This window comes from Archocentrus centrarchus, chromosome 19 (genome assembly GCF_007364275.1).
Source record: "Archocentrus centrarchus isolate MPI-CPG fArcCen1 chromosome 19, fArcCen1, whole genome shotgun sequence".
NCBI classification, from domain to species: Eukaryota; Metazoa; Chordata; class Actinopteri; order Cichliformes; family Cichlidae; genus Archocentrus; species Archocentrus centrarchus.
In genome coordinates, this window is record NC_044364.1 from 25,124,170 (window position 1) to 25,152,005 (window position 27,836).

The 27,836-nt window shown below is 39.5% G+C and overlaps 1 protein-coding gene across 1 annotated transcript; it reads left to right on the top strand.

The window, feature by feature from the left end:
- The first annotated feature begins 356 nt into the window (after window positions 1-356).
- On the top strand, window positions 357-26,717 carry chrm3b (cholinergic receptor, muscarinic 3b). Its single transcript, XM_030755172.1, has 7 exons — window positions 357-379; window positions 12,204-12,325; window positions 12,706-12,726; window positions 12,787-12,872; window positions 15,233-15,528; window positions 25,035-25,744; window positions 25,846-26,717. Exons 2-7 carry the CDS (start codon window positions 12,220-12,222, stop codon window positions 26,358-26,360), a joined length of 1,734 nt encoding a protein of 577 aa, XP_030611032.1. The 5' UTR covers window positions 357-379; window positions 12,204-12,219; the 3' UTR covers window positions 26,361-26,717.
- Window positions 26,718-27,836: the final 1,119 nt, after the last annotated feature.

Below are 27,836 nucleotides of genomic sequence, written 5' to 3' on the forward strand. Positions count from 1 at the left end.
AACATTGGGTTGTGTTGGTTTAACTAGTTTACACATGACAGAAAATTTATCTTTTCAGTAGTTAGGGTTATCTTCCTTATATTTGCTTTTCATAGTTTACTCCATGTAATTCTCTTAAATCATTTCAGTTTGTATCTTTTTCTGTTCATAGCCATCTTTCTTGGTCACCCGAGGGGCCACTCACGACATCCTATAATTAACTCTGACTTGTAACAGTGCAATTCTAAAAACCTCCACTGCAGAGAGAAGTAAAGCTTTTGTCAAAGGCGGAGCTGGAGGTTCTTGGCACTCACCAAGTGAGCTACAGCAGAAGGCTCTATGGTGCATTAGTCGAACTAAGCGTCTCAAAAGGATATCACGCTGGGACAAGAGTGGATTGGTAAGATCAATTTAATGTGCAATATCTTATAATTAGGGTTTTAAATATATATATATATATATATATATATATATATATATATATATATATATATATATATATATATATATATATATATATACACAATTATTTACTATTCCTTAAGTTACTAATCAGTAGTTTTTCACTGATGAAAACCCAATTTTTTTTTTTTTTTAAGTGAAGCTCAGATAACATCTGTCATATAATGCTGGACTGAACAAAGTTATGAGTTGACTGATGAAGTGCAAATACTTTGCTTAAGATGTAATTACTTCTCTTTCTGGTTGCTTTTTCTATTTAATGTATTTTGTTGATTTGTATATAAAAGTAACCCTTCAGATAAAAGGCTTAAAAGTTTCTCATCTACAAGATTATCATCAGTACTAAAGACACCAACTGTGAAGATATGATGGTTCTGGCTTTAATTAGTACAGCCTGTATTAGTAACGTCATCTATTCTTTACAGGCTATGCTAATCTATGCCAGAATCAGCAATGCAATAGATTCTGAGGACATAATGCTGTTCAAATGTTTCTCCACATTGTCAGCTTTTGTGTGAATGCACTGCTGTCTTGTGTATCTAATACTAAGGTCAAATGTAATTTTGGCAATCAAAATGTATCCAGAGGTCTGTTTTATTACAAACATGTCTGCTGTATAAAACTCTCTATATAACAGCTGCATGTAGAATGTGTAAAGAACACAAAACATTATTTACCATAAAACCCAGACTGATCTCTTAATGAAACTACAGTCACTTAAGTGATATTTCTTAAATTCAAAGGATACATTGTTACTTGCAGCCACCTGAAGAAAGTTTCAGCAAAATTTCAAATTAATTTCAATTATACCTGAACAACATTTAGGTCAAAGTCACATTAATAAATTTAATTTGACACACATTACAACATGTTATTTAACTTCATATTCCTTACATTCATACCAGTATAACTGATATTTTGTTCTTAGCTCTAAACATATGGGGATAAGATCCAGTTAGAATCTACATGACATAGCCCAAACCTTTGGCACCATGGCTTTGAGCAATGCACCTGTGGCAATGGTAAGCTCCGATTGATACATCTCCCCCTGGCATTCCAAATAAGTGAACACTTGTAGTGGCAACTATTGCAACAACATTAGGTACAAAGTAAAATGTTTTTCTTCTGCATTAAATAATGTAATTAGCCTGCCACAAACTTTAATAACTCATGTTCATCTGATTAATTTGAAAACTCCCCCCAAAATTTTGCACTCATCCAAATGCATATACTCCGAGAAGCACTCCAAGAGCATAAGCATCTGCCAAGGCATTTCACCCTGAGCAATATTTACTTTTAACGGATTCATATTGTATTTTCTACATATTAATGTTGCTTTCTTTGCTCTTTTTAAGTGCACATTGTTTGCAATATAGTAAAACTCAGCTAAGGGTAGTATGAAGGCTTTACATTGATTACACAAATGTTATTTAGGAGTAGGTAATCGATAATAGGTATTGACTGTACTTGTGCTGTCCTCACTAAACATTATTGCAGACAACATATTTTCAGCTATATTGCTGCGTTAAACATTATATCCTTCAGCACTGCATCCTCCACAGAACAGACAATTTGTTGTATTTGGCAGGACTTAATTTTTTTTTTAAAAATGAAAGTTTTTGTAAAATTTAAAAGAAAGCAAATATATAAAAAAATACATATTTTACAAAAATCAAATAATATCCATCTGTCCATTTAGCCACCCATCCATTTTCTTCCACTTATCCAAAGCCAGGTTGGCAGGGGCAGCAGCCTAAGCAGAGAAGCCCAGTCCTCCCTCTCTCTAGCTACCTCTTCCAGTTCATCCGGGGGGACCCCAAGGCATTCCCAGGACAGCCAAGAGATATAATCATTCCAGTATGTCCCAGATCTGCCCCTGCGCTTTGTCCTGGTGGGACATATCTGGAACACCTCACCCATCAGCCCAAGATACTTAAGCTCCTCCACCTGGGGAGGAACTCATCCCTGAGCCGGAGCGAGCACTCCACCCTTTTCTGGCTGAAGACCATGACCTCAAACGTCAAAGCTGCTAATTCTCATACCAGCCGCGTCACACTCGACTGCAAACCATTCTACTGCGAGCTGGAGGCCACCACCTGATGAAGCCAACAGGACCGCATCATCTGCAAAAAGCAGAGATGAGATTTTGAGGCCACTTGGCTACACCTAGAAATTCTGTCTATAAAAATTATGAACTGAATCAGTGACAAACGGCCACCTTAGTGAAGTCCAACATCCACCGGAAACAAGTCTGACTTATTGCCAGCAATATGGATCAAGCTGCGGTTGTACAAAGACTGAATGGCCCACAGCAATGTGCCAGACACCCCATACTCCTGCAACAACCCCCACAGGATACCCTAAGGAACGTGATTGAGTGCCTTCTTCAAGTCCATAAAACACATGTAGACTGGATGGGCTTGAATGTCCTCGAGAGGATAAAGAGCTGGACCAGGATGAAAACCACATTGTTCCTCTGGAATCTGAGATTATACTAACAGACAGACCCTCCTTTCCGGGAAGGCTGAGGAGTGTGATCTCCTGATAGTTGGAGCACACCCTCTGGTCCCCCTTCCTAAAGATTTGGACCACCACCAAAGTCTGCCAATCCAGTGGCCCCTCCCCAGATATCCGTGCAATGTTGCAGAGGCTTGTCAACCAAGAGAGCCCTATAACATCCACAGCTTTCAGGAACTCAGGATGAATCTCATCCACTCTAGGGGCCCTGCCACCAAGGAGTTGTTTAATTGCCTCAGTGACCTCACCTCAGTGATGGGTGAGTCATCCACTTTGTCCCTAGACTCTGTTTCCACTACAGAAGGCGTGTCATTTGGCCTGACAATCCGGATGTTAAGTGATGACGTAGAATTCCATTTCCGGGTCCAAACTGTCACGTGATCAATATGCCGTTATGCTGTGTCCCTGGTTGTTTTAACCGAGCCAACTTGAAACAAACACACCCAGCTGTCATTTTACCGATGAGAAGAGAAGCAGAAATAGCTGCAGTTGATAAGGTATCATCTTTAATAGTTGGTTATGCCATTGCTGTTTATTTAGGAGCATTTGGACCTGGAAATGACGTCAGACTTAAAGACTGGATAGCCTCAGTTGAAGTCAGCAGTACCCCACCCGCATTATAAACCGTGTGAGTAGAGCAGCGCTTTTACCTCCTGAATTGCCTGACGGTTTGTCAGAATTGCTTTGAGGCCATTCAGAAGTCTTTTTCCATGGCCTCACGAACTACTCCCATACCTGAGTTTTTACTTTGGCCAATGGCCAAACTGCATTCCACTTAGCCTGCCAGTATCTGTCAGCTGCCTCCAAAGTCCCACAGTCCCACATGCCAAGCCTGCCACCTTATTGGGGCCCTGGTAATCCTGTCGCAGGCAGGGTAAACAGCTGGTCGCTGATCAAGTCAAATAATAATAGAGGTAATATATCAGCAGCTTAGAGAAGCAGCTTTAACAGTACTTTCATTTCCAAGAAACAACACATAAAAGTTGTCAACAAATAACAACCATTATTAAATCAGAAGTGCATGACTCTGTGGTATAATTCACAAATGCACAGTTTAAAGCAGATAAACCGTAAGCTGGAGAGAGAATTGCATCTCACTAACTTAGAAGTTGCTTATTTAGCCTGGAAAAAGAGTTTGTTGCTCTAAAAAAAAAAAGCCCTCCATAAAGCTAGGACATCTTACTATTCATCATTAATTGAAGAAAATAAGAACAACCCTAGGTTTCCTTTCAGCACTGTAGCTGGGCTGAGAAAGAGTCAGAGCTCTGTAGAGCCGAGTATTCCTTACACTCTAACTAGTAGTGACTTCATGAATTTCTTTACAAATAAAATTTTAGACATTAGAGGAAAAATTATTCATAACCACCTCAAAGACTTATCTTCATGTTTGGCTGTTTTCAGCACTGCTGGTAATTGTTTAAACTCTCTCGCTCCAGTTGATCTTTCGGAGTTAACTTCAATAGTTACTTCTTCGAAACCATCAACATGTTTATTAGATCCCATTCCTTCTAGACTGTTCAAAGAAGTCTTTCCAATTATTGATGCTTCAATCTTAATGATGATCAATCTGTGTTTATTAGTTGGCTATGTATCACAGGCCTTCAAGGTGGCAGTAATAAAACCGCTACTTAAAAAGCCATCACTTGACCCAGCTGTCTTAGTTAATTATAGGCCAATCTCCAACCTTCCTTTTCTCTCAAAGATTCTTGAAAGAGTAGTTGTAAAACAGCTAACTGATCATCTGCAGAGGAACGGTTTATTTGAAGAGTTTCAGTCAGGTTTCAGAATTCATCACAGTACAGAAACAGCATTAGTGAAGGTTACAAATGATCTTATTACAGCCTCTGACAGTGGACTCATTTCTGTCCTTGTCCTGTTGGACCTCACTGCAGCTTTTGATACTGTTGACCATAGCATTTTATTACAGAGATTAGAGCATACTATAGGTATTAAAGGTACTGGACTGCAGTGGTTTGAATCATATTTATCTAATAGGCTCCGATTTGTTAATATAAATGGGGAGTCTTCTTCATACATGAAGGTTAATTATGGAGTTCCACAGGGTTTTGTGCTAGGACCAATTTTATTTACATTATACATGTGTCCCTTAGGCAGTATTATTAGAAGGCAGTGTATAAATTTTCATTATTATGCAGATGATACTCAGCTTTATTTATCCATGAAGCCAGTTGACACACACAATTAGTTAAACTTCAGGTAAGTCTTAAAGACCTAAAGGCCTGGATGACCTCTAATTTCCTGCTTGTAAATTCAGATAAAACTGAAGTTCTTGTGCTCGGCTCCACAAATCTTAGAAACATGGTGTCGAACCAGTTACTTACTCTGGCATTACCTTGGCCTCCAGTAACACTGTGAGAAATCTTGGAGTCATTTTTGGCCAGGATATGTCCTTCAATGCACATATTAAACAAATATGTAGGACTGCTTTTTTGCGTTTGTGCAATATTTCTAAAATTAGAAACATCCTTTCTCAGACTGATGCTGAAAAGCTAATTCATGCATTCATTACTTCTAGACTGCACCATTGTAATTCATTACCATTGTAATATTATCAGGCTGCCCTAAAAGCTCCCTGAAAAGCCTGTGGCTGATCCTAAACACTGCAACTACACTGCAGTACTGACATGGACTAGAAAGAGAGAGAGGGCATATTTCTCCCATATTGGCTTCTCTTCATTGGCTCCCTGTTAAATCTAGAATAGAATTTAAAATCCTTCTCCTCACCTACAAGGTCTCGAATAATCAGGCCCCATCTTATCTCAAAGACCTGTTAGTACCGTATCACCCCAATAGAGCACTTTGCTCTCAGACTGCTGGCTTACTTGTGGTTCCTAGGATAATGAAGAGTAGAATGGGAGGCAGAGCCTTCAGCTTTCAGGCCCCTCTTCTGTGGAACCAGCTCCCAGCTTGGATCCAGACAGACACCCTCTCTATTTTTAAGATTGGGCCTAAAAATTTCCTTTATGATAAAGCTTATACTTAGGACTAGGTCAGGTGACCCTGAACCATCCTTTTGTTATGCTGCTATAGGCCTAGGCTGCTGGGGCGGTTCCTATAATGCACTGTTTCTTTTCATTCACCTTATTTACTCTGTTTATACCACACTTTGCATTTAATCATTAGCTACTATTAATCTGTCTCTCTTCCACAGCATGCCTTTTGTCCTGTCTCCCTCCCCTCAGCCCCAACTAGTCGTGGCAGCTGACTGCCCCTCCCTAAGCCTGGTTCTGACGCAGGTTTTTTCCTGTTAAAAGGGAGTTTTTCCTTCCCATTGTCGCCAAATGCTTGCTTATAGGGGGTTGTTTTTACTGTTGGGTTTTCTCTGTATTATTGTAGGGTCTTTACCTACAATACAGAGTGGCTTGAGGCAATTGTTTTTTGTGATTTGGTGCTATACAAACAAAATTGAATTGAAATATTAGAAATACAGCACTCAATACCAAAAAATCAATCAAACAAAAACTTAACTAAAAATAACAAGCAGCTTATAAATGAAGCCATTTTTGTGGTGTTTCAGGAAAGGAATGAGAGGATTATTGCACTGTGATGTTTACTCTAAAAACCAATGAGCAGAAAGGAAGTTCCTTAGGCTTCTTTCCATTGTGATTTGGCGCTATATAAATAAAATTGAATTGAATTGAATTGAATTGAATTGAATTGAATTGAATTGAATTGAATTGAATTGAATTGAATTGAATTGAATTAGCACCTACTCGGCTCGACTCAACTCGACACAGCACGGTCTTGTTTTGTTTCTATTTCAATTGAGTACCACATCAATGTTGATGGAGTCAATATAGCAATGCAGGCAGTAGGGTCTTGATTTGTATGCGCCTCAAAACACGACACAAAAACAGAGGCAAGCTAATGGTAACTAATGCCAGTTTATTATCATCATCATCCAATAGTCCCCCATACAATGTTTTAATGGATGAAGGTTATCATTGTTAAATGTTAAAATATGTATGCTGTTTGCATCTTTCAGATGGCTCTCTCTTGTTACAAAACCACTGCTGCAAACCATTGATATGGGCATCCAACTGAGCCTCCCAGTTGTTTGCGTGCCCCCATTTTCTTGCGGGTTTTAAAAATGGCATGGTTAATTCTGGTGGAGGAGCTGCTTTCATGACTCAGCTAGTGTCAACACTCCCTGGCCAATCAGTGACTTGCTGTTCTTCGACATCACATTTTCAGATTGCTTGGAACCCTGGCTGAGTGGTTAATAAAAAAGTACCTGGTACCTGATACCATGGCCTAATGGAAAAGCCTACAAACCATGCCAAGTTGAATTGAGCTGCGCTGGTTAGGTACTAGTGGAAACATGGCATTAGAGACTCCTGTCTGTAATCCCATTGCTTACTACAAGTTCACATCCTTTCCAATAGTGCTATTCAAAATTCAGTTCAATTTTATTTATATAGCACCAAATCAGTCACCTAAAGGCATAATAACCAGCTCCTGGCACAATGACGAGTTTAGAGAATGTATTACAGAAATACCTATATACTTGAAAATCCTGAAATATAGTGAAAACTCCGCGAAACAGAATTAATAATTTTTTTTTTTTTTTCAATCCGCAATACAGTGGAGCCGCAATAAGTGAACCGCAATATAGCGAGGGACCACTATATTTTGTTCTAGCAATTTCTTTCCTCAGTTTCATACTGGGCTTCTATAGTTTGTATGATAAAATACACTTGGGCAAGATACTGAACTCTTAATTGCATCAGATGCATCCATCTGTGTGAATGTGTGATAGTTAAAGTGCCATCCATATATATATATATATATATATATATATATATATATATATATATATATATATATATATATATAAAGAGAGAGAGAGAGAGAGAGAGAAAGAGAGAGAAAGTTCCGAGATCAATATGGGACATGCCCCCAAGGGTGGTTGAGAACAACAGAGTTAAGATCCTGTGTGACTTCCAGATACAGACAGACAAACTTGTGATGGCTAACCAACTGGACATCGTAGTGGTGGACAAACAAAGGAAGAAGGTCGTGGTGATAGACATTGCAATACCAAGTGACGGCAATATCAAGAAGGAGGAACACGAGAAGCTTCACAAATACCTCAGAGAGGAGCTGGAAAGGATGTGGAAGATGAAGGTAACAGTGGTCCCTGTGGTAATTGGAACACTCGGGGCAATGACCCCCAAACTGGGAGAGTGGCTCCAGAAGATTCCTGGAACAGCATCCGAGATCTCTGTCCAGAAGAGTGCAATACTAGGAACAGCTAAGATACTGTACAGGACCCTCAAGCTCCCAGGCCTCTGGTAGAGGACCCAGGCTTGGAGGGCAAAAAGACCGCCCGTAGTAGCAAACTGGGATTTTTATTACAGTGCCTTGCAAAAGTATTCGGCCCCCTTGAACTTTTCAACCTTTTGCCACATTTCAGGCTTCAAACATAAAGATATAAAATTTTAATTTTTTGTGAAGAATCAGCAACAAGTGGGACACAATCGTGAAGTGGAATGAAATTTACTGGATGTGTCAAACTTTTATAACAAATAAAAAACTGAAAAGTGGGGCGTGCAATATTATTCGGCCCCCTTGCGTTAATACTTTGTAGCGCCACCTTTTGCTGCAATTACAGCTGCAAGTCGCTTGGGGTATGTCTCTATCAGTTTTGCACATCAAGAGACTGAAATTCTTGCCCATTCTTCTTTGCAAAACATCTCGAGCTCAGTGAGGTTGGATGGAGAGCGTTTGTGAACAGCAGTCTTCAGCTCTTTCCACAGATCCTTGATTGGATTCAGGTCTGGACTTTGACTTGGCCATTCCAACACCTGGATACGTTTATTTGTGAACCATTCCATTGTAGATTTGGCTTCATGTTTTGGATCATTGTCTTGTTGGAAGATAAATCTCTGTCCCAGTCTTAGGTCTCTTGCAGACTCCAACAGGTTTTCTTCCAGAATGGTCCTGTATTTGGCCCCATCCATCTTCCCATTAGTTTTGACCATCTTCCCTGTCCCTGCTGACGAAAAGCAGGCCCACGCCATGATGCTGCCACAGCCATGTTTGACAGTGGGGATGGTGTGTTCAGGGTGATGAGCTGTGTTGCTTTTACGCCAAACATATCGTTTTGCATTGTGGCCAAACGGTTTGATTTTGGTTTCATCTGACCAGAGCACCTTCTTCCACGTTTGGTGTGTCTCCCAGGTGGCTTGTGGCAAACTTTAAACGAGACTTTTTATGGTAAATGGACTAGCTCTTATATAGCACTTTTCTACCCATACAACACGTTTTACATTTACCCATGCACTCCCATTCATACAAGCACTTCCATGTTTTTACTAAGCTAAGTGCTTTTAATTAACTAACATTCACACACATTCATACTCCGACGGGACGGTCGGAGAGCAACTTGGGGTTAAGTATCTTGCCCAAGGATACATTGGCATGTAGCCTGGAGTAGCCAGGAATCGAAATGGCTTTCTTCTTGCCACTCTTCCATAAGGCCAGATTTGTGCAATGTACTACTGATTGTTGTCCTATGGACAGACTCTCCCACCTCAGCTGTAGATCTCTGCAGTTCATCCAGAGTGATCATGGGCCTCTTGGCTGCATCTCTGATCAGTCTTCTCCTTCTTTGAGATGAAAGTTTAAAGGGATGGCCGGGTCTTGGTAGATTTGCAGTGGTCTGATACTCCTTCCATTTCAATATGATTGCTTGCACAGTGCTGCTTGAGATGTTTAAAGCTTGGGAAATCTTTTTGTATCCAGCTTTGAAGTTCTCCACAACAGTATCTCGGACCTGCCTGGTGTGTTCCTTGGTCTTCATGATGCTCTCTGCGCTTTGAACAGAACCCTGAGACTATCACAGAGCAGGTGCATTTATACGGAGACTTGATTACACACAGGTGGATTCTATTTATCATCATCAGTCATTTGGGACAACATTGGATCATTCAGAGATCCTCACTGAACTTCTGGAGTGAGTTTGCTGCACTGAAAGTAAAGGGGCCGAATAATATTGCACGTCCCACTTTTCAGTTTTTTATTTGTTAAAAAAGTTTGACACATCCAATAAATTTCATTCCACTTCACGATTGTGTCCCACTTGTTGATTCTTCACAAAAAATTAAAATGTTATATCTTTATGTTTGAAGCCTGAAATGTGGCAAAAGGTTGAAAACTTCAAGGGGGCCAAATACTTTCGCAAGGCACTGTATATATATATATATATATATATATATATATATATATATATATATATATATATATATATATATATATATATATATAAATAAAAAATCGGGTGCGCCTTATGTGTGAATTCTTCTTGTGCTTACTGACCTTGAACCAATTTTATGTGGTACACTGCGCTCAAAAATATGTCGAAATGTTTTAGTGCGACTTTGATAAGGGACATTTAATAAATATCAAAATGTTCCAGAGTGTACAAAGCGTACAACGGGGGGTGGGGGGGCACCATTGCGTGGTCTGCAGTGATATTTCCTCCGGTCTGGCAGATCAGTTCAAAGGCGTCATTGAATTCTCTAAAATAGTCCATCATCGATTCACAAAATGACTCTACTGATGATATTAGACAGGAACAAGCTGTGAGTGCAGCACAGCAGGTGTGGAAGCAGCCAAAGCCGCCAGAGATAAATTCAAAAAGAAGTGGAAGCATTGTTCCAAAAATAGAAATATATATATATATATATATATATATATATATATATATATATATATATATATATATATATATATATATATATATATATATATATATATATATATATATATGGGATTGTGTGCATAAATGGGTAAATGGCTTGTAGCAAAAGTGCTTTTTGTGTTTAGTTAGAGGAGAAAAACGCTGTAAAAATACTAGCCAATTTACCATTTAGCAACCCCTCTCACAAATTTATAAAGTTTCTACAGACTGTATGGATATATTCATTGCCTAGTCATGTTTGTGTGTGTGTGTGGGTGGGGTGGCCATGTTCCAAATCAGAGGTTGGAGTGCAAAATTAAGACAAAATTAACACTAGCGAGCCTGTTTAGCAAGCTACATTTGTAAACTCTATGGATGCAATGCACAGATAAACAGCACAAATATGGTGAATTGGTCCATTTCAGTGAATTGAATTAGTGAAGGTGAGCAGGCAGCTTTCAGCTGACAGTTGTGTGTGCTGGCACAGCTGTCAATCAAAGTATCCATGCTTCTCCAGATGGATGAGTTGTGGATGTGTGGCAGGCAGAAATTGGACCCCAGTGCAGGACTCGATAAGCAGGATGGAACAAAAAAACAACTTTTATTGCTGGACTTTTCCAATAAGAAACAAACACAACAAAATAAAAGCTCTCTGCAAGTAATCCATACAATTAGAGGGAGAACACTACAAAGAACAGGAGAAGGATGCAGACAATAAATACACAAGAGGTAACAAAAGGAAAGTGGAAACAGCCAGGGAGAACAAGTGTGTAGAAACACACTAATGAAACAAGGGAAAGCAAAACTGAATACAAGGTTCACTATGTAAAGGGCTACCAAAGTAAAACATGAAGTGCCCATTAACAGATCTACACATATGAACTTGACAATGACACGGCTGAGGGAACAAGGGGAAAAACCTAATTTAAATCATACGAAGTGGGAGAACCCCCAGTATATATCCAAAAACTCAACAATCCTGGGTTCAAGACTCAGGTGCAATGGCAAGTGTCAATAGCAGTGGTATTTCTAAAGGTCAATGAAGCTGGTTTCAAAAGTGAGAAAATCTCATGCAATTGTTAATTGCTGTTAATAACTCATTCTTTTGGATAGTGAAGTTAGGGTTGTGGCTGGTTTGATTCACAGGTATCCAACACAGGTAGCTGTTTCTAAACTTTTTCCAAGGCCTCACCTCAGATAACTGGAGTTACTGAACTTGTGTTTATGATAGCAATTTAATTTAATAATTTGTGAAATAATATGGCTTGCTGCTAGGAACTGACATTCCAAGACATTTGTGTGCTAGTTCTGGAAAGTGAAATTCTAGTAATTTTAGTCTGTTACTTTGTACTAATAATCAGATATGCGTATATGTGCATCTGTAGAGTGTATGAATCCAGCTTGCTAACAAACCTGTCTGGCTAGTAACATGTCTTGACTGTCTGAAATGGTACCTCATTTTTATTTGTATAAATATTAGTTGAATTCCTTAAGCCTTCATTCTTGTATATGAAAATGACTTATTCAGTTTTTCTTTTAGATATCTATTGGTCACAATGAACCTGACCTCCATCTCTGATCCTGTCCAATTCCTTATCAAGAGATTTCCTGGTATGAGAGACAAGCCAGATACCATCATCACAGCTGACTCTGCTGTCTTAGGTACTGTCTATACCAAAAAAGCAGTGTAAATTGTGCATTTGTGTGCACATGTTAAATGATATTAAGCCTGAACGGGCATGTGCAGAGAATAGGTATAATGCATGCTTACAAGGTATTTGCATAATACTATACTCATCACACTCAAGAATATGACTACATGATGCACCCATGCTACATAATCGATTGATATCAATGCACTATGTATAACATCACTGTAATCATGAGGCAATGATGTACAAAACATAACACAACCATGTTTATATTTTTTTTGCATTATTGCTGAGCAGTAGGTATGGTTTGATTGACAGGAGATAAAAATGTTCACATGGCTGCAGCGTGTTTATGTGTTTTTAATAAAATAACATTCTCCACATTTTCAGGTGGCTCCTACCAGGGTATGGGTCCGTTATCTGACAGTGGATGGAAGCAGCATAATATTAGTCAATTGTTAAGGCAAGGAGGAAATGTCAGTGATTCAACAGTTAACAGAACATTAATGCTGCCTGCAGATGATTTTGATCCATTAGGGGGACATACTATCTGGCAGGTAAGCATTGTGGCAACAGTTCTACTTTTAACTTTCTTCTCATTACTGTTTTGGGGTATCACTGTGTAAATTCCATTGCTTCAGCAGTAAGAAATTCTAACCACCAGGGAACCAATCAACTCTTCTTTTCATATGGCTCATTTGAAATGCTTGCTTACAGTAGGTATTCCAGGACAAATGTGTTTGGAATACCAAGTTATATTTAAATTTTTTTAAATAATATAAATTTACAGCTGCAAGTCTTTTAGGGTATGTCTCCACCAGCTTTGTACATCTAGTGATTGAAATTTTTGCCCATTCTTCTTTGAAAAACAGCTCAAGCTCAGTCAGATTACATGGAGAGCATTTGTGAACAGCAGTTTTCAGATCTTGCCACAAATTCTCGATTGGGTTTAGGACTGGGGCATTCTAACACATGAATATATTTTGTATTAAAACATTCCATTGTAGCCCTGGCTTTATGTTTAGGGTTGTTGCCCTGCTGGAAGATGAACCTCTGCCCCAGTCTCAAGTCTTCTGCAGACTCCAACATGTTTTCTTCCAAGATTGCCCTGTATTTGGCTCCATCCATCTTCCCATCAACTCTGACCAACTTCCCTGTCTCTGCTGAAGAGAAACAGCCCCAGAGCATGATGCTGCCACCACCATATTTGACAGTGGGGATGGTGTGTTCAGAGTGACGTGCAGTATTAATTTTCCGCCACACATAGAGTTTTGCATTTTGGCCAAAAAGTTCAATTTTGGTTTCATCTGACCAAAGCACCTTGTTCCACATGTTTGCTGTGTCCCCAACATGGCTTCTGGCAAACTGCAAACAAAACTTTTTATGGTTTTCTTTTAACAATGGCTTTCTTCTTGCCACTCTTCCATAAAGACCACATTTGTGCAGTGCACGACTAATAGTTGTCCTGTGGACAGATTCCCCCACCTGAGCTGTGGATCTCTGCATTTTATCCAGAGTCACCATGGGCCTCTTGGCTGCATCTCTGATCAGTACTCTCCTTGTTTGGCCTGTAAGTTTAGGTGGACGACCTTGTCTTGGTAGGTTTACAGTTGTGCCATACTCTTTCAATTTCTGGACGATGGATTGAACAGTGCTCCTTGAGATGTTCAAAGCTTGGGAAATCTTTTTATAGCCTAAGCCTGCTTTAAACTTCTCCACAACTTTATTCCTGACCTGTCTGGTGTGTTCTTTGGACTTCATGATGTTGTTTACTCCCCAATATTCTCTTAACCAACCTCTGAGGCCGTCATGGAGCAGCTGTATTTGTACTGAGATTATATTACACACAGGTGGACTCTCTTTAGTCATTAGCAGTCATCAGGCAACTTCTGAATGCAATCGGTTGAACTCAGAGAAAAGGGGGCTAAATACTTTTGCACACCGCACTTTTCAGTTTTTTTATTTGTAAAAAATGTTTTGAATCATGTATAATTTTGTTTCCACTTCACAATTGTACACCACTTTGTGTTGGTCTTTCACATTAAATAAAAATAATGTGACAAAATATGGAAAAGTTCAAGGGGTAAGAATACTTTTGCAAGCCACTGTATATGCAATTACAGATGCTGATGCATCATTTGCTGCACAGTTGCTCTTAAAAGAAACAGTTTGTTTTTAACACTTATTTTGATTGTCTCTCGAGCTTGAAGAAAGCGCGACTGGACCTCTACATTGGAGAAACCAAATAGCCTCTTCACAAATGAATGGCACAACATAGAAGAGCCACCTCGACAGGACAAGATCCAGCTGTAAATCTTCATCTGAAAGAGAAAGGATAGTCTTTTGAGGATGCCAGTGTTCACATTTTGGACCAGGAAGACAGATGGTTTGAAAGAGTAAAAGAAGCCATCTATGTCCACTGTGAACAACTGAACACTGAATCACTGAACAGAGGAGGTGGATTATGTCACCAACTTTCCCCCACTTATAGTGCTGTCCTGAGCTCCCTCCCCAGGCATCTCAACCCCCATTCACACCTTTGTTCCAGTGACCTCAATAGGTCACATGAAACAATGGAGCGAAGTCCCAGATTGGTTTCACCTGAAACCACTGATTGAAATGAACCACACCTCCTTTCATACCTTGGCACATGGGATTATGCACATGAACAATAGCGGGTCACAAACACCTCCAGGGGACTACGCCCACTTGGGGTTTAAATACCTGGGTCTCTATGGCCACCTTTTGGTTTGAGAACTGAAGAAGCCTTTCGAATGAGAGGTGAAACATCTTCAAGAAATAAAAAGAAGTCCAGTCGCCCTTTTTTCAAGCTCCAGAGACTACTATGACCTGGATGACTGAGAACCTACACAGACTTTTATTTAAATTTTTTTTTTTTTTTTGTCTTCAACTTCAGGTCATCATAATTGTCCTCCTCACTGGATCACTTTCTCTTGTAACTGTTGTTGGCAACATCCTAGTGTTGGTGTCATTCAAGGTAAATAAGGCACTGAAGACAGTGAACAACTATTACCTGCTGAGCCTAGCATTTGCTGACCTGACCATTGGAACACTGTCAATGAATCTGTATACCACTTACATCATCATGGACCAATGGGCCCTGGGGCCAGTGGTTTGTGACCTGTGGCTTGCAATAGACTATGTGGCCAGTAATGCTTCTGTCATGAATCTGCTAGTCATCAGCTTTGACAGGTAAGTGTATTTTTTTTATTTTTTTTTTAATGAAGCAAACCTAGCCACCTTCATGAATTCTGGGCTGTCCATTTTTTTCTACCTATCCAGAGTCAGGTCGGTGGGTGGGGGTGGGGGGCAGTTGCCTGAGCAGAGAAACCCTGAACTCCCTCTCCCCAGCCACCTACTCCAGCTTACTTGGGCGAACATGTGGCATTCCATGTCCTGGGTCTGCCTTAAGGGCTTCCTCCCAGCAGGACATGTCCGGATCACCTAACCTAAGAACTGCCCAGGAGGCATCGCAGTCAGATGCCCACACCACGTCAACTGGTTCCTTTCGATGAGAAGGAGTAGTGGCTCTACGCTGAGTCCCTCTTGAATGGCTGAACTTTTCACCCTATCTCTAAGGGAGAGGCCAGACACCCTTTGGAGGAAGCTCATTTTCACCACTTGTAGCTGCGATCTCAGTTGCTACCCAAAGCTCGTAACAATAGGTGAAGTTAGGGACATAGCTTGACTGGTAAATCTTCTTCTGCTTCTCTTGGTGGCTGTAGCTCAGGAGCTAGCACAGGTCACCTACTGATCGGAAGGTCAGCGGTTCAATTCCTGGCTACTCCAGGCTGCATGCCATTGTATCCTTGGGCAAGATACTTAACCGACGCAACTGTTGGAGTGTGAATGTGTGTGAATGTTAGATAATTAAAGCACTTAGCTTAGTTAATCATGGAAGTGCTTGTATGAATGGGTGTGCATGAGTAAATGTAAAACGTGTTGTATAAGCGCTTTGAGTGCTCAGACTGAGTAGAAAAGTGCTATATAAGAACTAGTCCATTTACCATCTTGGTGGCACTCTCAGTTGGTGTTGGTTCTCTCTGTGGTATTGTACTGCTTACTGTTACAGTGCACATTGGTGCACATCTAGCTTAATCTATGAAATCTGATTAATTATAAATTTTCACATGCTTTATCCAAAGCACACTCTCTTTTTAATGACCTGTAAATTATATTCATACTGTTCACTTAGTGTACCTTTAGGGATTTGCCAGCTTAGCATAGCTATACCACTTACATCATGGACCAGCACAGTTAAGTAACTAACAGCATGGCTTCTTCACCCGTCACTCCGACACTTTCCTACTCAGTGTGCTAAATGTTTAGTTACTTCTCGACCCCCTTTAGCAATAACGGTAGTTGTAATACATGCAGCCTATTTGTAGCTTTCGGGACCAGGCTCAGTAAATTTGAGACCCAGCTCCACACCCTTGAAAATCCTGTGGCCCCTGTTGTCAGATCCAGTGATCTCAGTAACCCATTACTTGGTAACGTGTTACTCCAATCTGACTGCTTTTTTTCAGAAATGAGTAATCTAAAGCATTTATTATTTTTACTTAGGCTGCAAGAATCTATTGGTCTGATTCATTGGAATAGCCAAACATACACAATCAGGGTTACTTCTCTTAGATCCTCAAGAGATTGATGATGGCAGCTGTATAAATTCCAAAGGAAAACCCTTTAACCACAATAAACACACTCCATGTTCTTAGATAAGAAAACAATCTATTTTTTTTGGGCAACAAAACAATAATTAAAATCTTCAGTTTTTCTTGATTCCGTTCTTAATTGTGTCCTCTGAACACACTTGTGTCAGAGTGTTTAGAGTAGAGTTTAGTTACTCCCAGTTTTCTGATGCATCAGTTAGGTATGGAACAAGTCCTGGGTAGATATCTCCAGCATCCAGTCCTCAGGCATCTCAGCTCAGTCCTTAGAAGCAGATTCAGGAAATTCTTCATAACTTAATCCACCTTTGGTGGCATTTACACGTCAGTGGACCAACTATATGGTTTCCGTGCTTACAAAATGGCGACTAAATTCCTCAAATCGCTAAGTTTCACAGCCGTTCTGCTCTCCCAACCGTGAGAAAAGAATGCTTTTTCCCTCTGTTGACGAGAGGTACTGTGGCAACAAAAATGGTGCATTCACGGAACATGGGAAAAACAAAACTTATCGAGCAATGATACATTCACTGGAAAGATGGCAAAAAACAACCTGAGTTACACTTTCTTCTTGTGTCTCGGGGAGTGACGTCTGCGACAAATAAGTCCCTTTTCATCACAGCAACACAAATGTAAACAATGGAGGAAGGAGAGAGATGCACGTTTTCTAGCTGGAAATTCAATTCAATTCAATTCAATTCAATTCAATTCAATTCAATTCAATTCAATTCAATTCAATTTATATAGCGCCAAATCACAACAAACTGTCGCCTCAAGGCGCTTTGTATTGTGGGTAAAGACCCTACAATAATACAGAGAAAACCCAACAGTCAAAACGACCCCCTATGAGCAAGCACTTGGCGACAGTGGAAAGGAAAAACTCCCTTTTAACAGGAAGAAACCTCCAGCAGAACCAGGCTCAGGGAGGGGCAGTCATCTGCCGCGACCGGTTGGGCTGAGGGGAGAGAAAGACATGCTGTGGAAGAGAGCCAGAGATTAATATCAATTAATGATTAAATGCAGAGTGGAGTATAAACAAAGTAAATAAGGTGAATGAGAAACAGTGCATTATGTGAACCCCCCAGCAGACTAGGCCTATAGCAGCATAACTAAGGGATGGTTCAGGGTCACCTGATCCAGCCCTAACTATAAGCTTTATCATAAAGGAAAGTTTTAAGGCTAATCTTAAAAATAGAGAGGGTGTCTGTCTCCCGAATCCAAGCTGGAAGCTGGTTCCACAGAAGAGGCGCCTGAAAGCTGAAGGCTCTGCCTCCCATTCTACTCTTAAGTATCCTAGGAACCACAAGTAAGCCAGCAGTCTGAGAGCGAAGTGCTCTGTTGGGGTGATATGGTACTATGAGGTCTTTGAGATAAGATGGTGCCTGATTATTCAAGACCTTGTATGTGAGGAGAAGAATTTTAAATTCTATTCTAGATTTAACAGGGAGCCAATGAAGAGAAGCCAATATGGGAGAAATATGCTCTCTCTTTCTAGTCCCTGTCAGTACTCTAGCTGCAGCATTTTGGATCAGCTGAAGGCTTTTCAGGGAGCTTTTAGGACAGCCTGATAATAATGAATTACAATAATCCAGCCTAGAAGTAATAAATGCATGAGGCACTATTTTGAGTTTATGTCAGCTAAAGATGACAATATCAAGGTTAGTTGTGCACTCTGTGCTGGCGACAAAGTGCTATCTAGCTTCAAAAACACTACGTCAAATACGAAGAAACATTTGGAGTTGCAGCACGGCACATTCAAACTTAGAGTGAGCCCCACCAGGCGGTGCAAAGCAGAGCTGCAGCTAATGCAGGAGGCCTCCAGCACCCAAATAACAAAAGCTGGACTTTGGTACAAACCAGCGAGAGGGGGAGAAGTTGGTTGGACAGTATGTAGTAGAAGAAATGTTGCCCTTAAACACGGTTGACTTGCCCTCATTTTGTGGTTGTCATTTTTATGTTGAGGCAGCGGGGGCTGCTGCCGGCGTTGTGCCAAACAGTGATCGACTGCCAAAAACCGATTTTCAGTGTTTTCCAGAAAATGATTGCCTGTATTTAAACGGCTGTAAATGACTTGTTGACCTATAATCTGTGAAACATATGCCAAACATATCTCTTATGAATTATATCAAGTCATTTTGAGCGAGAAACAGCATTTCTATGACAAGGTAGAAGCTGCACTCAGTTTTTGGCAGTGACTTTTATATATTCATTTTTTATCAAGGTAAAAACTGTCATTGACATTAAAAACGTCTTTTAAAACAGAAATCTGGCTAAGAAGGCTACAGAAATCACAACAAATATAGCATCACCGTTCTATAAAGATATTTTAAATGGCCAAAAAGCACTGGATTGATTATAATGTATGTATAATAACACAGAATCCTAAAGGTTGTTGAAAAACAAGTTATTTCTTCATTTTATATATAAGCCCTTCATAAATCATGCTGACTGCACTCTATCTACCAATATAAGCAAATACATTACACATAAAAGCACATATAAACACTGAAATCACTTTATGGCAGATGATCACTTTTTGGCACAAAACAAGCTGCTGTTGAAAGTAACTAATAAAGTAACTTGAAATCTAACTTAGTTACTTCTAAAATTAAGTAATCAGTAAAGTAAATAAGTTATTTTTGAAAGGAGTAATAAGTGATGGACCAGTGATGGTAACTTGCCATCACTGGTCAGATCAAGGTAGCCACCATTAGCTCTCCCCTAGCTGATTGTTCTGGGTGACAGTGTGGAGAAAACACAGCCCTACACAGGGTATGCCTGTGTAGGGCTATGCAGGGTCTAAACTTTGTGCCAAATCAAAACAAAACAGTCGCAGGCACTTGTAAGGTGAAGGCCCTACAATAATCATAGAGAAAACACAAAAGTTAAAAAAAACGAGCAAGCACTTGGTGACAGCGGGAAGGAAAAACTCCCTTTTAGCAGGAAGAAACCTCCGGCAGAGGGAGACAGGACAAAAGAGATGCTGTGGAAGCGAGCCAGAGATTAATAATAACTAATGATTAAATGCAGAGTGGTATATAAACAAAGTAAAAAGATATGAATGATAAAGAAATACCTAAACCTAAGTCTATAGCAGTATAACTAAAGAATGGTTTAGGGTCACATGATCCAGCTGTAACTGAAGCTTGATCAAAAAGATAAGTTTTATGCTTAATCTTAAAAATAAAGAAGGGTGTTTGTCTCCTGAATCCAAGCTGGGAGCTGGTTCCACAGAAGAGGGGCCTGAAAGCTGAAGGCTCTGCCTCCCATTCTACTCATAAGTATCCTATGAACCACAAGTAAGCCAGCAGTCTGAGAGTGAAGTGCTCTATTGGAGTGAAACAGTACTATGAGCTCTTTAAGTCAAGTCAAATCAAGTCAAGGTTTATTTGTATAGCACATTAAAAACAACTTCTGTTGGCAAAATTACTCTCTCAAAGTCCTGTTTTGGGATCTATGCCTTTATTTTATACCAAGGAGCCTTAAATGAAAGAAACTCAACTTAACTACAGAGCTAATTCGCTTGTCAAATTTTAAAGCACTATCAAAGATAACACTAAGATTCTTTACAACAGGATAGCAATAAGAAGATAAAAGGCCAGTGGCACTATCAAAACCATCTAAAAGGTGGGGTTGTCCACATAAGATAATTTGCTTATTTAGTTTGAGAAAATTTGTCTTCAACCATAATTGTCTCTAAGGCAGTTAGGTCCAGCAGCACAAGGACAGCAGAATTACCAGCACAGCACAGCGAAACTTCTATCAGACAGATATGACTGAAAGCATTTAAGGGCTGTCCCTTTAATACCCACATATGATTCAAGGCGTGACAGAAGAATGCTATGATCAGCATCAAAAGCTGCAGCCAGGTACCGCAGCACAAGGGCAGCAGAATTACCAGCATCAAGAGTTAAAAGCAGGTCATTAAAAACTCTTAATAGGGCTGTTTCTGTGCTATACCGTAGCCTAAAACCAGATTGAAACTTCTCAGAGATACCATTGAAATCTAGATACAATTGTAATTGAATGTACATAGCCTTCTCTAAAACTTAAGTACTCAAAGACAGCTGGGCATGTAACTGGGCATACAGGAGGAATAGGAAGAACTAGGACACTAGAGGAAGATGATCTAATAAAAGACATCTTCTCTTTAAAAAAATATAAGAAAAGATCAGTAGGGTATTTTTAAAAATATATAATGAAACTTGAAGATGATTCTTCTTCCATCTTCTCTCTGCACGTCTGCAAATGTGTCTAAGAGCAAAAGTAGTATCATTTAACCACGGCTCTTTTCCTGACTTAGAACGTTTAATCGTAAAAGGACCTTTTTCATGGTAGGGCCAGATATAAACTGCGTGAGATTAAATGATTCAATGAGATCAAGAAATACTTTAACCAGAGGACTGGATTCACAACATACACTGATCTTAAAATCACCAGCAATCACAAGCCGATCATAATTTACAATTAATCTGCCCACAATGTCTGCAAATTCTAGTAAAAAATCTTTGTTGAATTTAGGTGGATGGTATATCAAGGTACACAATATGGGCATGTCTAAATTAATGACAAATGTCTGTACCTCAAAGGTAGAAAAAGAGTCAGATGGTGACTGCTGACAGTGAAAACTGGATTAAAACAGAGTCGCAAAGCTACCACTTGAGTTGTCCGAGGTGAGCTAACGAGGAAGCAGCTCTGAGAATGGAGTGGACTAACCAGCGCGAAGTCAAGTGTCTGTCATAATCATAAAATCCAATTCCCAGTGTGTGAGAAAATCATTTAGCAAAAAAGTTAGATTTGCTAATGATATAACAATTAATAAGAGCCAGAATGAACTATCATATCCTCGTGGTCAGTTGGAGAAGCGTAGTTCAGTGGATGAAAATTCCTTTTATCTACATCATGACGCACGATCCTGGAAACACCACTGGCAAATAAGGATGGCACAAATAGGCGGGAAAGAGAGGCCAGATCCAGCGAAGTCCCAGAGATTGCTGCGATGAAGACAATCCACCCGAATAAACTCCAATATCAGCTCTGCAGCTAAACTTCCGATAGGTCTTAAATCTCAGTAAGACACCTTCATGCTTCACCCGTCTTTGAGAATGCATGCTCCTTGAATTGAGCAGCTGAGAGACATAGGTAAGCAAGGAAGGGAGGAAGACTTGAGGTTTGGTCACCCAGATTGTGTTTTGTCCAGGTTCTGCTGGACAGTCTGATGTGAAAAAGCGCTTGTCAATCATAAACTTGAGGAGCTGAGACATCTAGGCAGCAAACACAGAATAAAACAACAGCAAACAGCAATCCAATCAAGCCTGATAGACAGCTAGCCACACAGACACTGGTGCCATCTTGAATTCAACCTTTTAAGATAAGATTGGCCCTGATTATTCAAGACCTTGAATGTGAGGAGGAGGAATTTAAATTCAATTCTGGATCTAACAGGGAACCAATGAGGAGAAGCCAATACAGGAGAAATATGCTCTCTCTCTCTAGTTTCTGTTAGTACTGCAGTGTTTTGGATCAGCCTAAGGCTTACAAAAGTCCAGCCTAGAAGTAATGCGAATTAATGAAACTAATGAAATTAGTTAATGAAACTAATTAATGAATTAGTTTATAATTAGAATTATTTTTTCAGCATCATGCTGAGAGAGGATATTTCCAATTTTAGAAATATTGTTCAAATGCAAAAAAGGCATTCCTAGCTGTTTAATATGTGCATTGAAGGACATATCCTGGTCAAAAATAACTCAAAGATTCTTCAGTGTTACTCGAGCCCAAGGTAATGCTATTCAGAGTAAGTGTCTGGTTAGACACCTTCTAAGATTTGTGGGGCAGAGTACAATAATTCAGTTTTATCTGAATTTAGAAGCAGGAAATTAGAGGTCATAAAGGTCTTTATGTCTTTAACACATTCCTGCAGTTGAACTAATTTGTGTTTCATCTGGTTTCATGGCTAGATAAAGCCTAAGGGAAGCATGTATAGTGTAAATAAAATTGCTCCTAGCACAGAACCATGTGGAACTTCATAATTAAACTTAGTGTGTGAAGAAGACTGTATTTACATGAACAAATTGGAGTCTATTAGATAAATATGATTTAAACCACTGCAGCACAGTATCTTTAATACCTATGGCATGCTATAATTGTTGTAATAAAATATTATGGTCAACAGTATCAGAAGTTGTTATAAGCTGAAAAAAAACCCCAAAAAAACTAGTATGCCACCAATCCATTCATTTTTCGCCACTCCGCGATACATCTGCCAGTGTCTCTATAACTGGTTCTTGAGAAACATGAAGCTAGAGACACAAGTAACCATTTTTGCTTATGTCCATTACAATAATGGACTACACAGTTGTGGGAATAAATTTCATTATAGTAGATGTCTTTCTGAAGGTGCTGTAATTAAGTTTAAGGAGATAATTCCTCCACTATTGTCCCTTCAATACCATTTGCCTAAACTGTACTCCCACAGAGGTCGATTATCTCATTAATAGTGCTATATCTTCACTGCATATGACTTGCTTGACAGCCTGGTATAACCCAAACGTGCAATTTAAAATAAATAATTCATAAGCTGGAGAGTTAAATGGCATCTAGCTAATTTAGAAGAACTTCATTTAGCCTGGTAAAAGAGTTTGTTGCTCTATAAAAACAAACAAACAAAAAACTGTCAATGAATCTCTATCTATTTTAAAAAGCCTTATGTACCCCAGGTTTCTTTTCACCCCTATATCCAGGCTGACAAAGAGTCAGAACTCTGTTGAGCCATTCCTTTAACCTAAACTAGTAATGACTTCATGAATTTCTTCACAATTAAAATTTTAACCATTAGAGAAAAAATATTCATAACCTTTTCACAGATGTATCAGTATATACAGCTACTTTCAATACTACTGGTATTTATTTTTACTCCAATTGATCTTTGAGGGCTTTGCACAAGCTTTTAAAGTGTCAGCAATTAAAGTATTACTTAAAAATCCATCATTTGACCCTGCTGTCTTAGCTAATTATAGGCCAGAAATTCTTGAAGTAGTTGTAAAACAGCTAACTGATGATCTGCAGTGGAATGATTTATTTGAAGAGTTTCAGTCAGGTTTCAGAATTCATCACAGTACAGAAACAGCATTAGTGCAGGTTACAAATGCTTTTCTTATGGCCTCTGACAATGGACTAATCTCTCTACTTTAGGTAACTGTTACTATGATTTGGCACTATATGAATAAAACTGAATTGAATTAAATCTACAGCTTCAATTTGTTCTTCAGCTCTCTCTTCACCACAATGGACCAGTGCAGCATCTGCATAACTGTAGCTGTAGCCCCAGCCCCAAGTCATCTGTCAGTCTCTCGCTCCCCTCTCCCCTCATTCATGAACAAGACCATGAGGTACCTAAACTCCACTTGGGGCAGCAACTTGTCCCAGACCCAGAGTGGGTACTCCACCCTTTTCCGGCTGAGGACCATTGCTTCAGACTTAGCTGTGCTAATTCTCATACTGGCTGCTTCACACTCAGGGGCAAACCACTCCAGTGCAAGCTGGAGGCCACCACCTGTTGAAGCCAACAGGACCACATCATCTGCAAAAAAGTAGAGATGAGATTTTGAGGCCCCAATGGAGAAGCCTTTCACCACTTGGCTATGCCTAGAAATTCTGTCCTTAAAAAAATATTATGAACAGAATCAGTGACAAAGAGCAGTCCTGGCAAAGTCCAACACTGTGTCAAGGGTGGAGGCACTGGTAGAAATAGAAATAGAAATAGAAAACCCTTTATTTGTCCCACAATGGGGAAATTTCAGTGGTGGTCTCATCTTTGGCCATGTATTTTGATACTTATGGTGGTGATTTATAAATAAACAAATAAAACAAGCATTGGAATCACAAACATATCTGCCATTCTGTGCCTTCTCGTAATGGTTTTGTATCCATAACCATGATGAATGGAACCTATTTCACGTTTCTCATCACTTTTGAAATATTTCATGCTTTTGACTCTTAACAGTTGCCTGCTTTCTTTCTGTATCCTCTTAGGTATTTCTCTGTGACCAGACCTTTGACCTACCGGGCCAAACGAACAACCAAACGGGCCATGACCATGATTGGATTGGCCTGGTCCATCTCTTTTATTCTGTGGGCTCCAGCTATACTGTTCTGGCAGTACATTGTGGGTGAGCGGACAGTCCAGCCAAATGAGTGCTACATCCAGTTCTTGTCTGAGCCTATCATTACATTTTGCACTGCTATTGCTGCCTTCTACCTGCCAGTGAGTATTATGGCAATCCTGTTTTGGAAGATCTATCAGGAAACAGAGAAGCGAGCTAAAGATGTACAAGGTCTCAAGGGATCTGGGTCAGGCAACAGCGCAAACCAGGCTCAACATCAAGAGGGTAGCAGTGGAAGAGCTGGGAGAGAAGGTGCACCTAACTGCCAGAAGAATTCAGCAGCCATGTTGCACCAGACCTCCCAGAGTTGCAATAGCTATGGACTAAATTACATGCCTTCAGAGAAAACGAATGCAAGCCTACCAGGACAAATTAGAAGCAGAGGGAAATGCAGAATGTTCTGCTTCCAGTTTTCATCTCTTCTGCCAGTTTGCCATGCACCCAATAGGTTCAGCACCACCACAACAACTTTAGGTGAAGCAGAGCAGAGCAGCTGTGACAGTTTTAACAACAATGAGGCTGGGGAATCTGGAGACCAGTCAGGTTCAGAGGCAGAAGCTGATGCAAGGTCTCCAAAAGGTTGGACATAGACCTATATAGTTTGCATAATATATAAATGATACTATACATGATGTTTAATGTTTATTATGTTCATTCTGATGTTTAATTTATCTATCTAGATGGTAAGAAGTCTAGAAAAGTGAAGAAAAACAAGGATAAGCATCCACTCTCAATCAACATAAGTCCAAGAGGACCAAACACAGCAACCTCCTCTTCTGCTGACATATCACCTGCAGCTATCACCATGAAAGATGCCACGGTGGCCAAACGCTTTGCCTCTAAGGCCAAGACAGAGATCAACAAGCGCAAAAATGAAAGAAAGGCAAATGAGAAGAAAGCTGCACGAACACTTAGTGCCATTCTGTTTGCCTTCATTACAACATGGTTACCATACAACATCATGGTGTTAGTCAATACTTTTTGTCAGGACTGTATCCCTGAAACTCTCTGGGCTCTGGGCTACTGGTTGTGTTATGTTAACAGCACAGTCAACCCCATGTGCTATGCCTTATGTAACAAGACCTTCAGGACAACTTTCAGGGATATTTTAATGTGCCAGTTGAACCAGAGAAAGAACAAGCCTAATTTTTATCAGAGACAGACTGTGGTATTCCGTAAGAAAAACCCCATGTAGAGTGCAGTGACCACTTGGTTGTTCTTTGTTTAAAACTGTACTTCCTAATCCACAACCAGAGGTAGATGTATAATACATGTCTTAACTTTTAATGGAAAAGATAATGAACTGAAGTTTGGCTACACAAACGTATTCTTGCCTGACTTATTTTTACCAAGCTGGTAGAGGAACCCAGATATGTGGTACAAAATACTGTATCTTTATAGTTTCTGGCAAAATTTGGAATGGACATTTATATTCCCCAGATTTCCAAATTTTACACAATTGTTCACTATCACAAGAGCTACATGCTGACCAAGATCAATAAATCTGTCATGCATTTTGATAAAATGATCCCCCTTTTTTGACTTTGAAATTTCACTAAAACATTAACACTAGCCACAAAAACTATAATGTCAGTTTGAGACTACATCTATACAAATATACCACCTCAGAAAATGATAGGTGTATTTGAGAGCTGCTTCAGTGACCACAAGCCTGTGTGGTGTTTTGTACAGAATTTAGCCAGCTAAAACCAAGCATTCCAAAAGGTAATTTCATATTATTCTATACTGACTTTACTATAACAGCACTTTGATTATAACTTTGGTTATCAGTCAGCTGTAGTATACACACACAAGGTTTTTAGGATTTTTGAATGGGCTAGGGGGACCAGGAGCAGTGTTTTGCAAAATAATCAGTGAGTTTTACTGAGTAATCTCTGAGTAGATTACTCAGATTACTGAGTAATCTCTGAAAATACCATAAAGTTGCATATTAAAGCGAAAACATGTTTTTCACTTTCCTTTGGAAAGGCATTGTCTGTGTAAAACTTTGCATTAAAAAAATCTACAGCACATTGTACATTGGTAATGAAAGAGAAGAAAAGGCTAAATAGTGACATACAGTAAGAGGAAATAAAGACAACTTGTGACTGACAAGTCTTTAGCAAATGAGCATATTGTTGTTGTTCTTTTTATTTATTTATTTACAAAATTAGCACCCAATTAATTTCATGTCATAATGAACATGACTTAAAACTAAAGTCATCATGAAAATGTTTACGAGGTTGTACTTTAAGGAAGCAAAAGGCCATTTTCCCATAGACAACAGGAGGTCTTTTTGCAACCAGTCACTGCTTCTGTCAAAATGAGCCTGTCCTTTAAAAATAAATGACCTCATAGGTTGTTTGTGCAGGGACATTTTATGACCAATTGCCTATTCCTTAAAATTAAGCTCCCTCTCATCCCTCTTATTAAGTGAGCAAATTATGCTTCTAAAAATAAAATTAATAAAACAAAACAAAAACAAAAGGCTATAAACACTCGCGTAGGCTGTCTCACTGTATCCATGGTAACATTATACTTGCCATTTCAAAACTGCATCTTTGAAGCCAAAAACATTGAATATTATATACATATATAGTTTTACTATCCAATTTTGGATGCTAAGTAGAATGTGAAAAAAAAAAAACCTGACAATAACATTACAAATGGT

What these genes read in the sequence shown, in the direction of transcription:
- chrm3b (XM_030755172.1), top strand. Translation starts at nt 12,220, where the DNA reads ATGAACCTGACCTCCATCTCTGATCCTGTCCAATTCCTTATCAAGAGA. An exon ending in AGCTGACTCTGCTGTCTTAG is followed by an intron (nt 12,326 to 12,705) that starts GTACTGTCTATA and finishes CCACATTTTCAG; the next exon opens with GTGGCTCCTACCAGGGTATG. An exon ending in TGGCTCCTACCAGGGTATGG is followed by an intron (nt 12,727 to 12,786) that starts GTCCGTTATCTG and finishes TAAGGCAAGGAG; the next exon opens with GAAATGTCAGTGATTCAACA.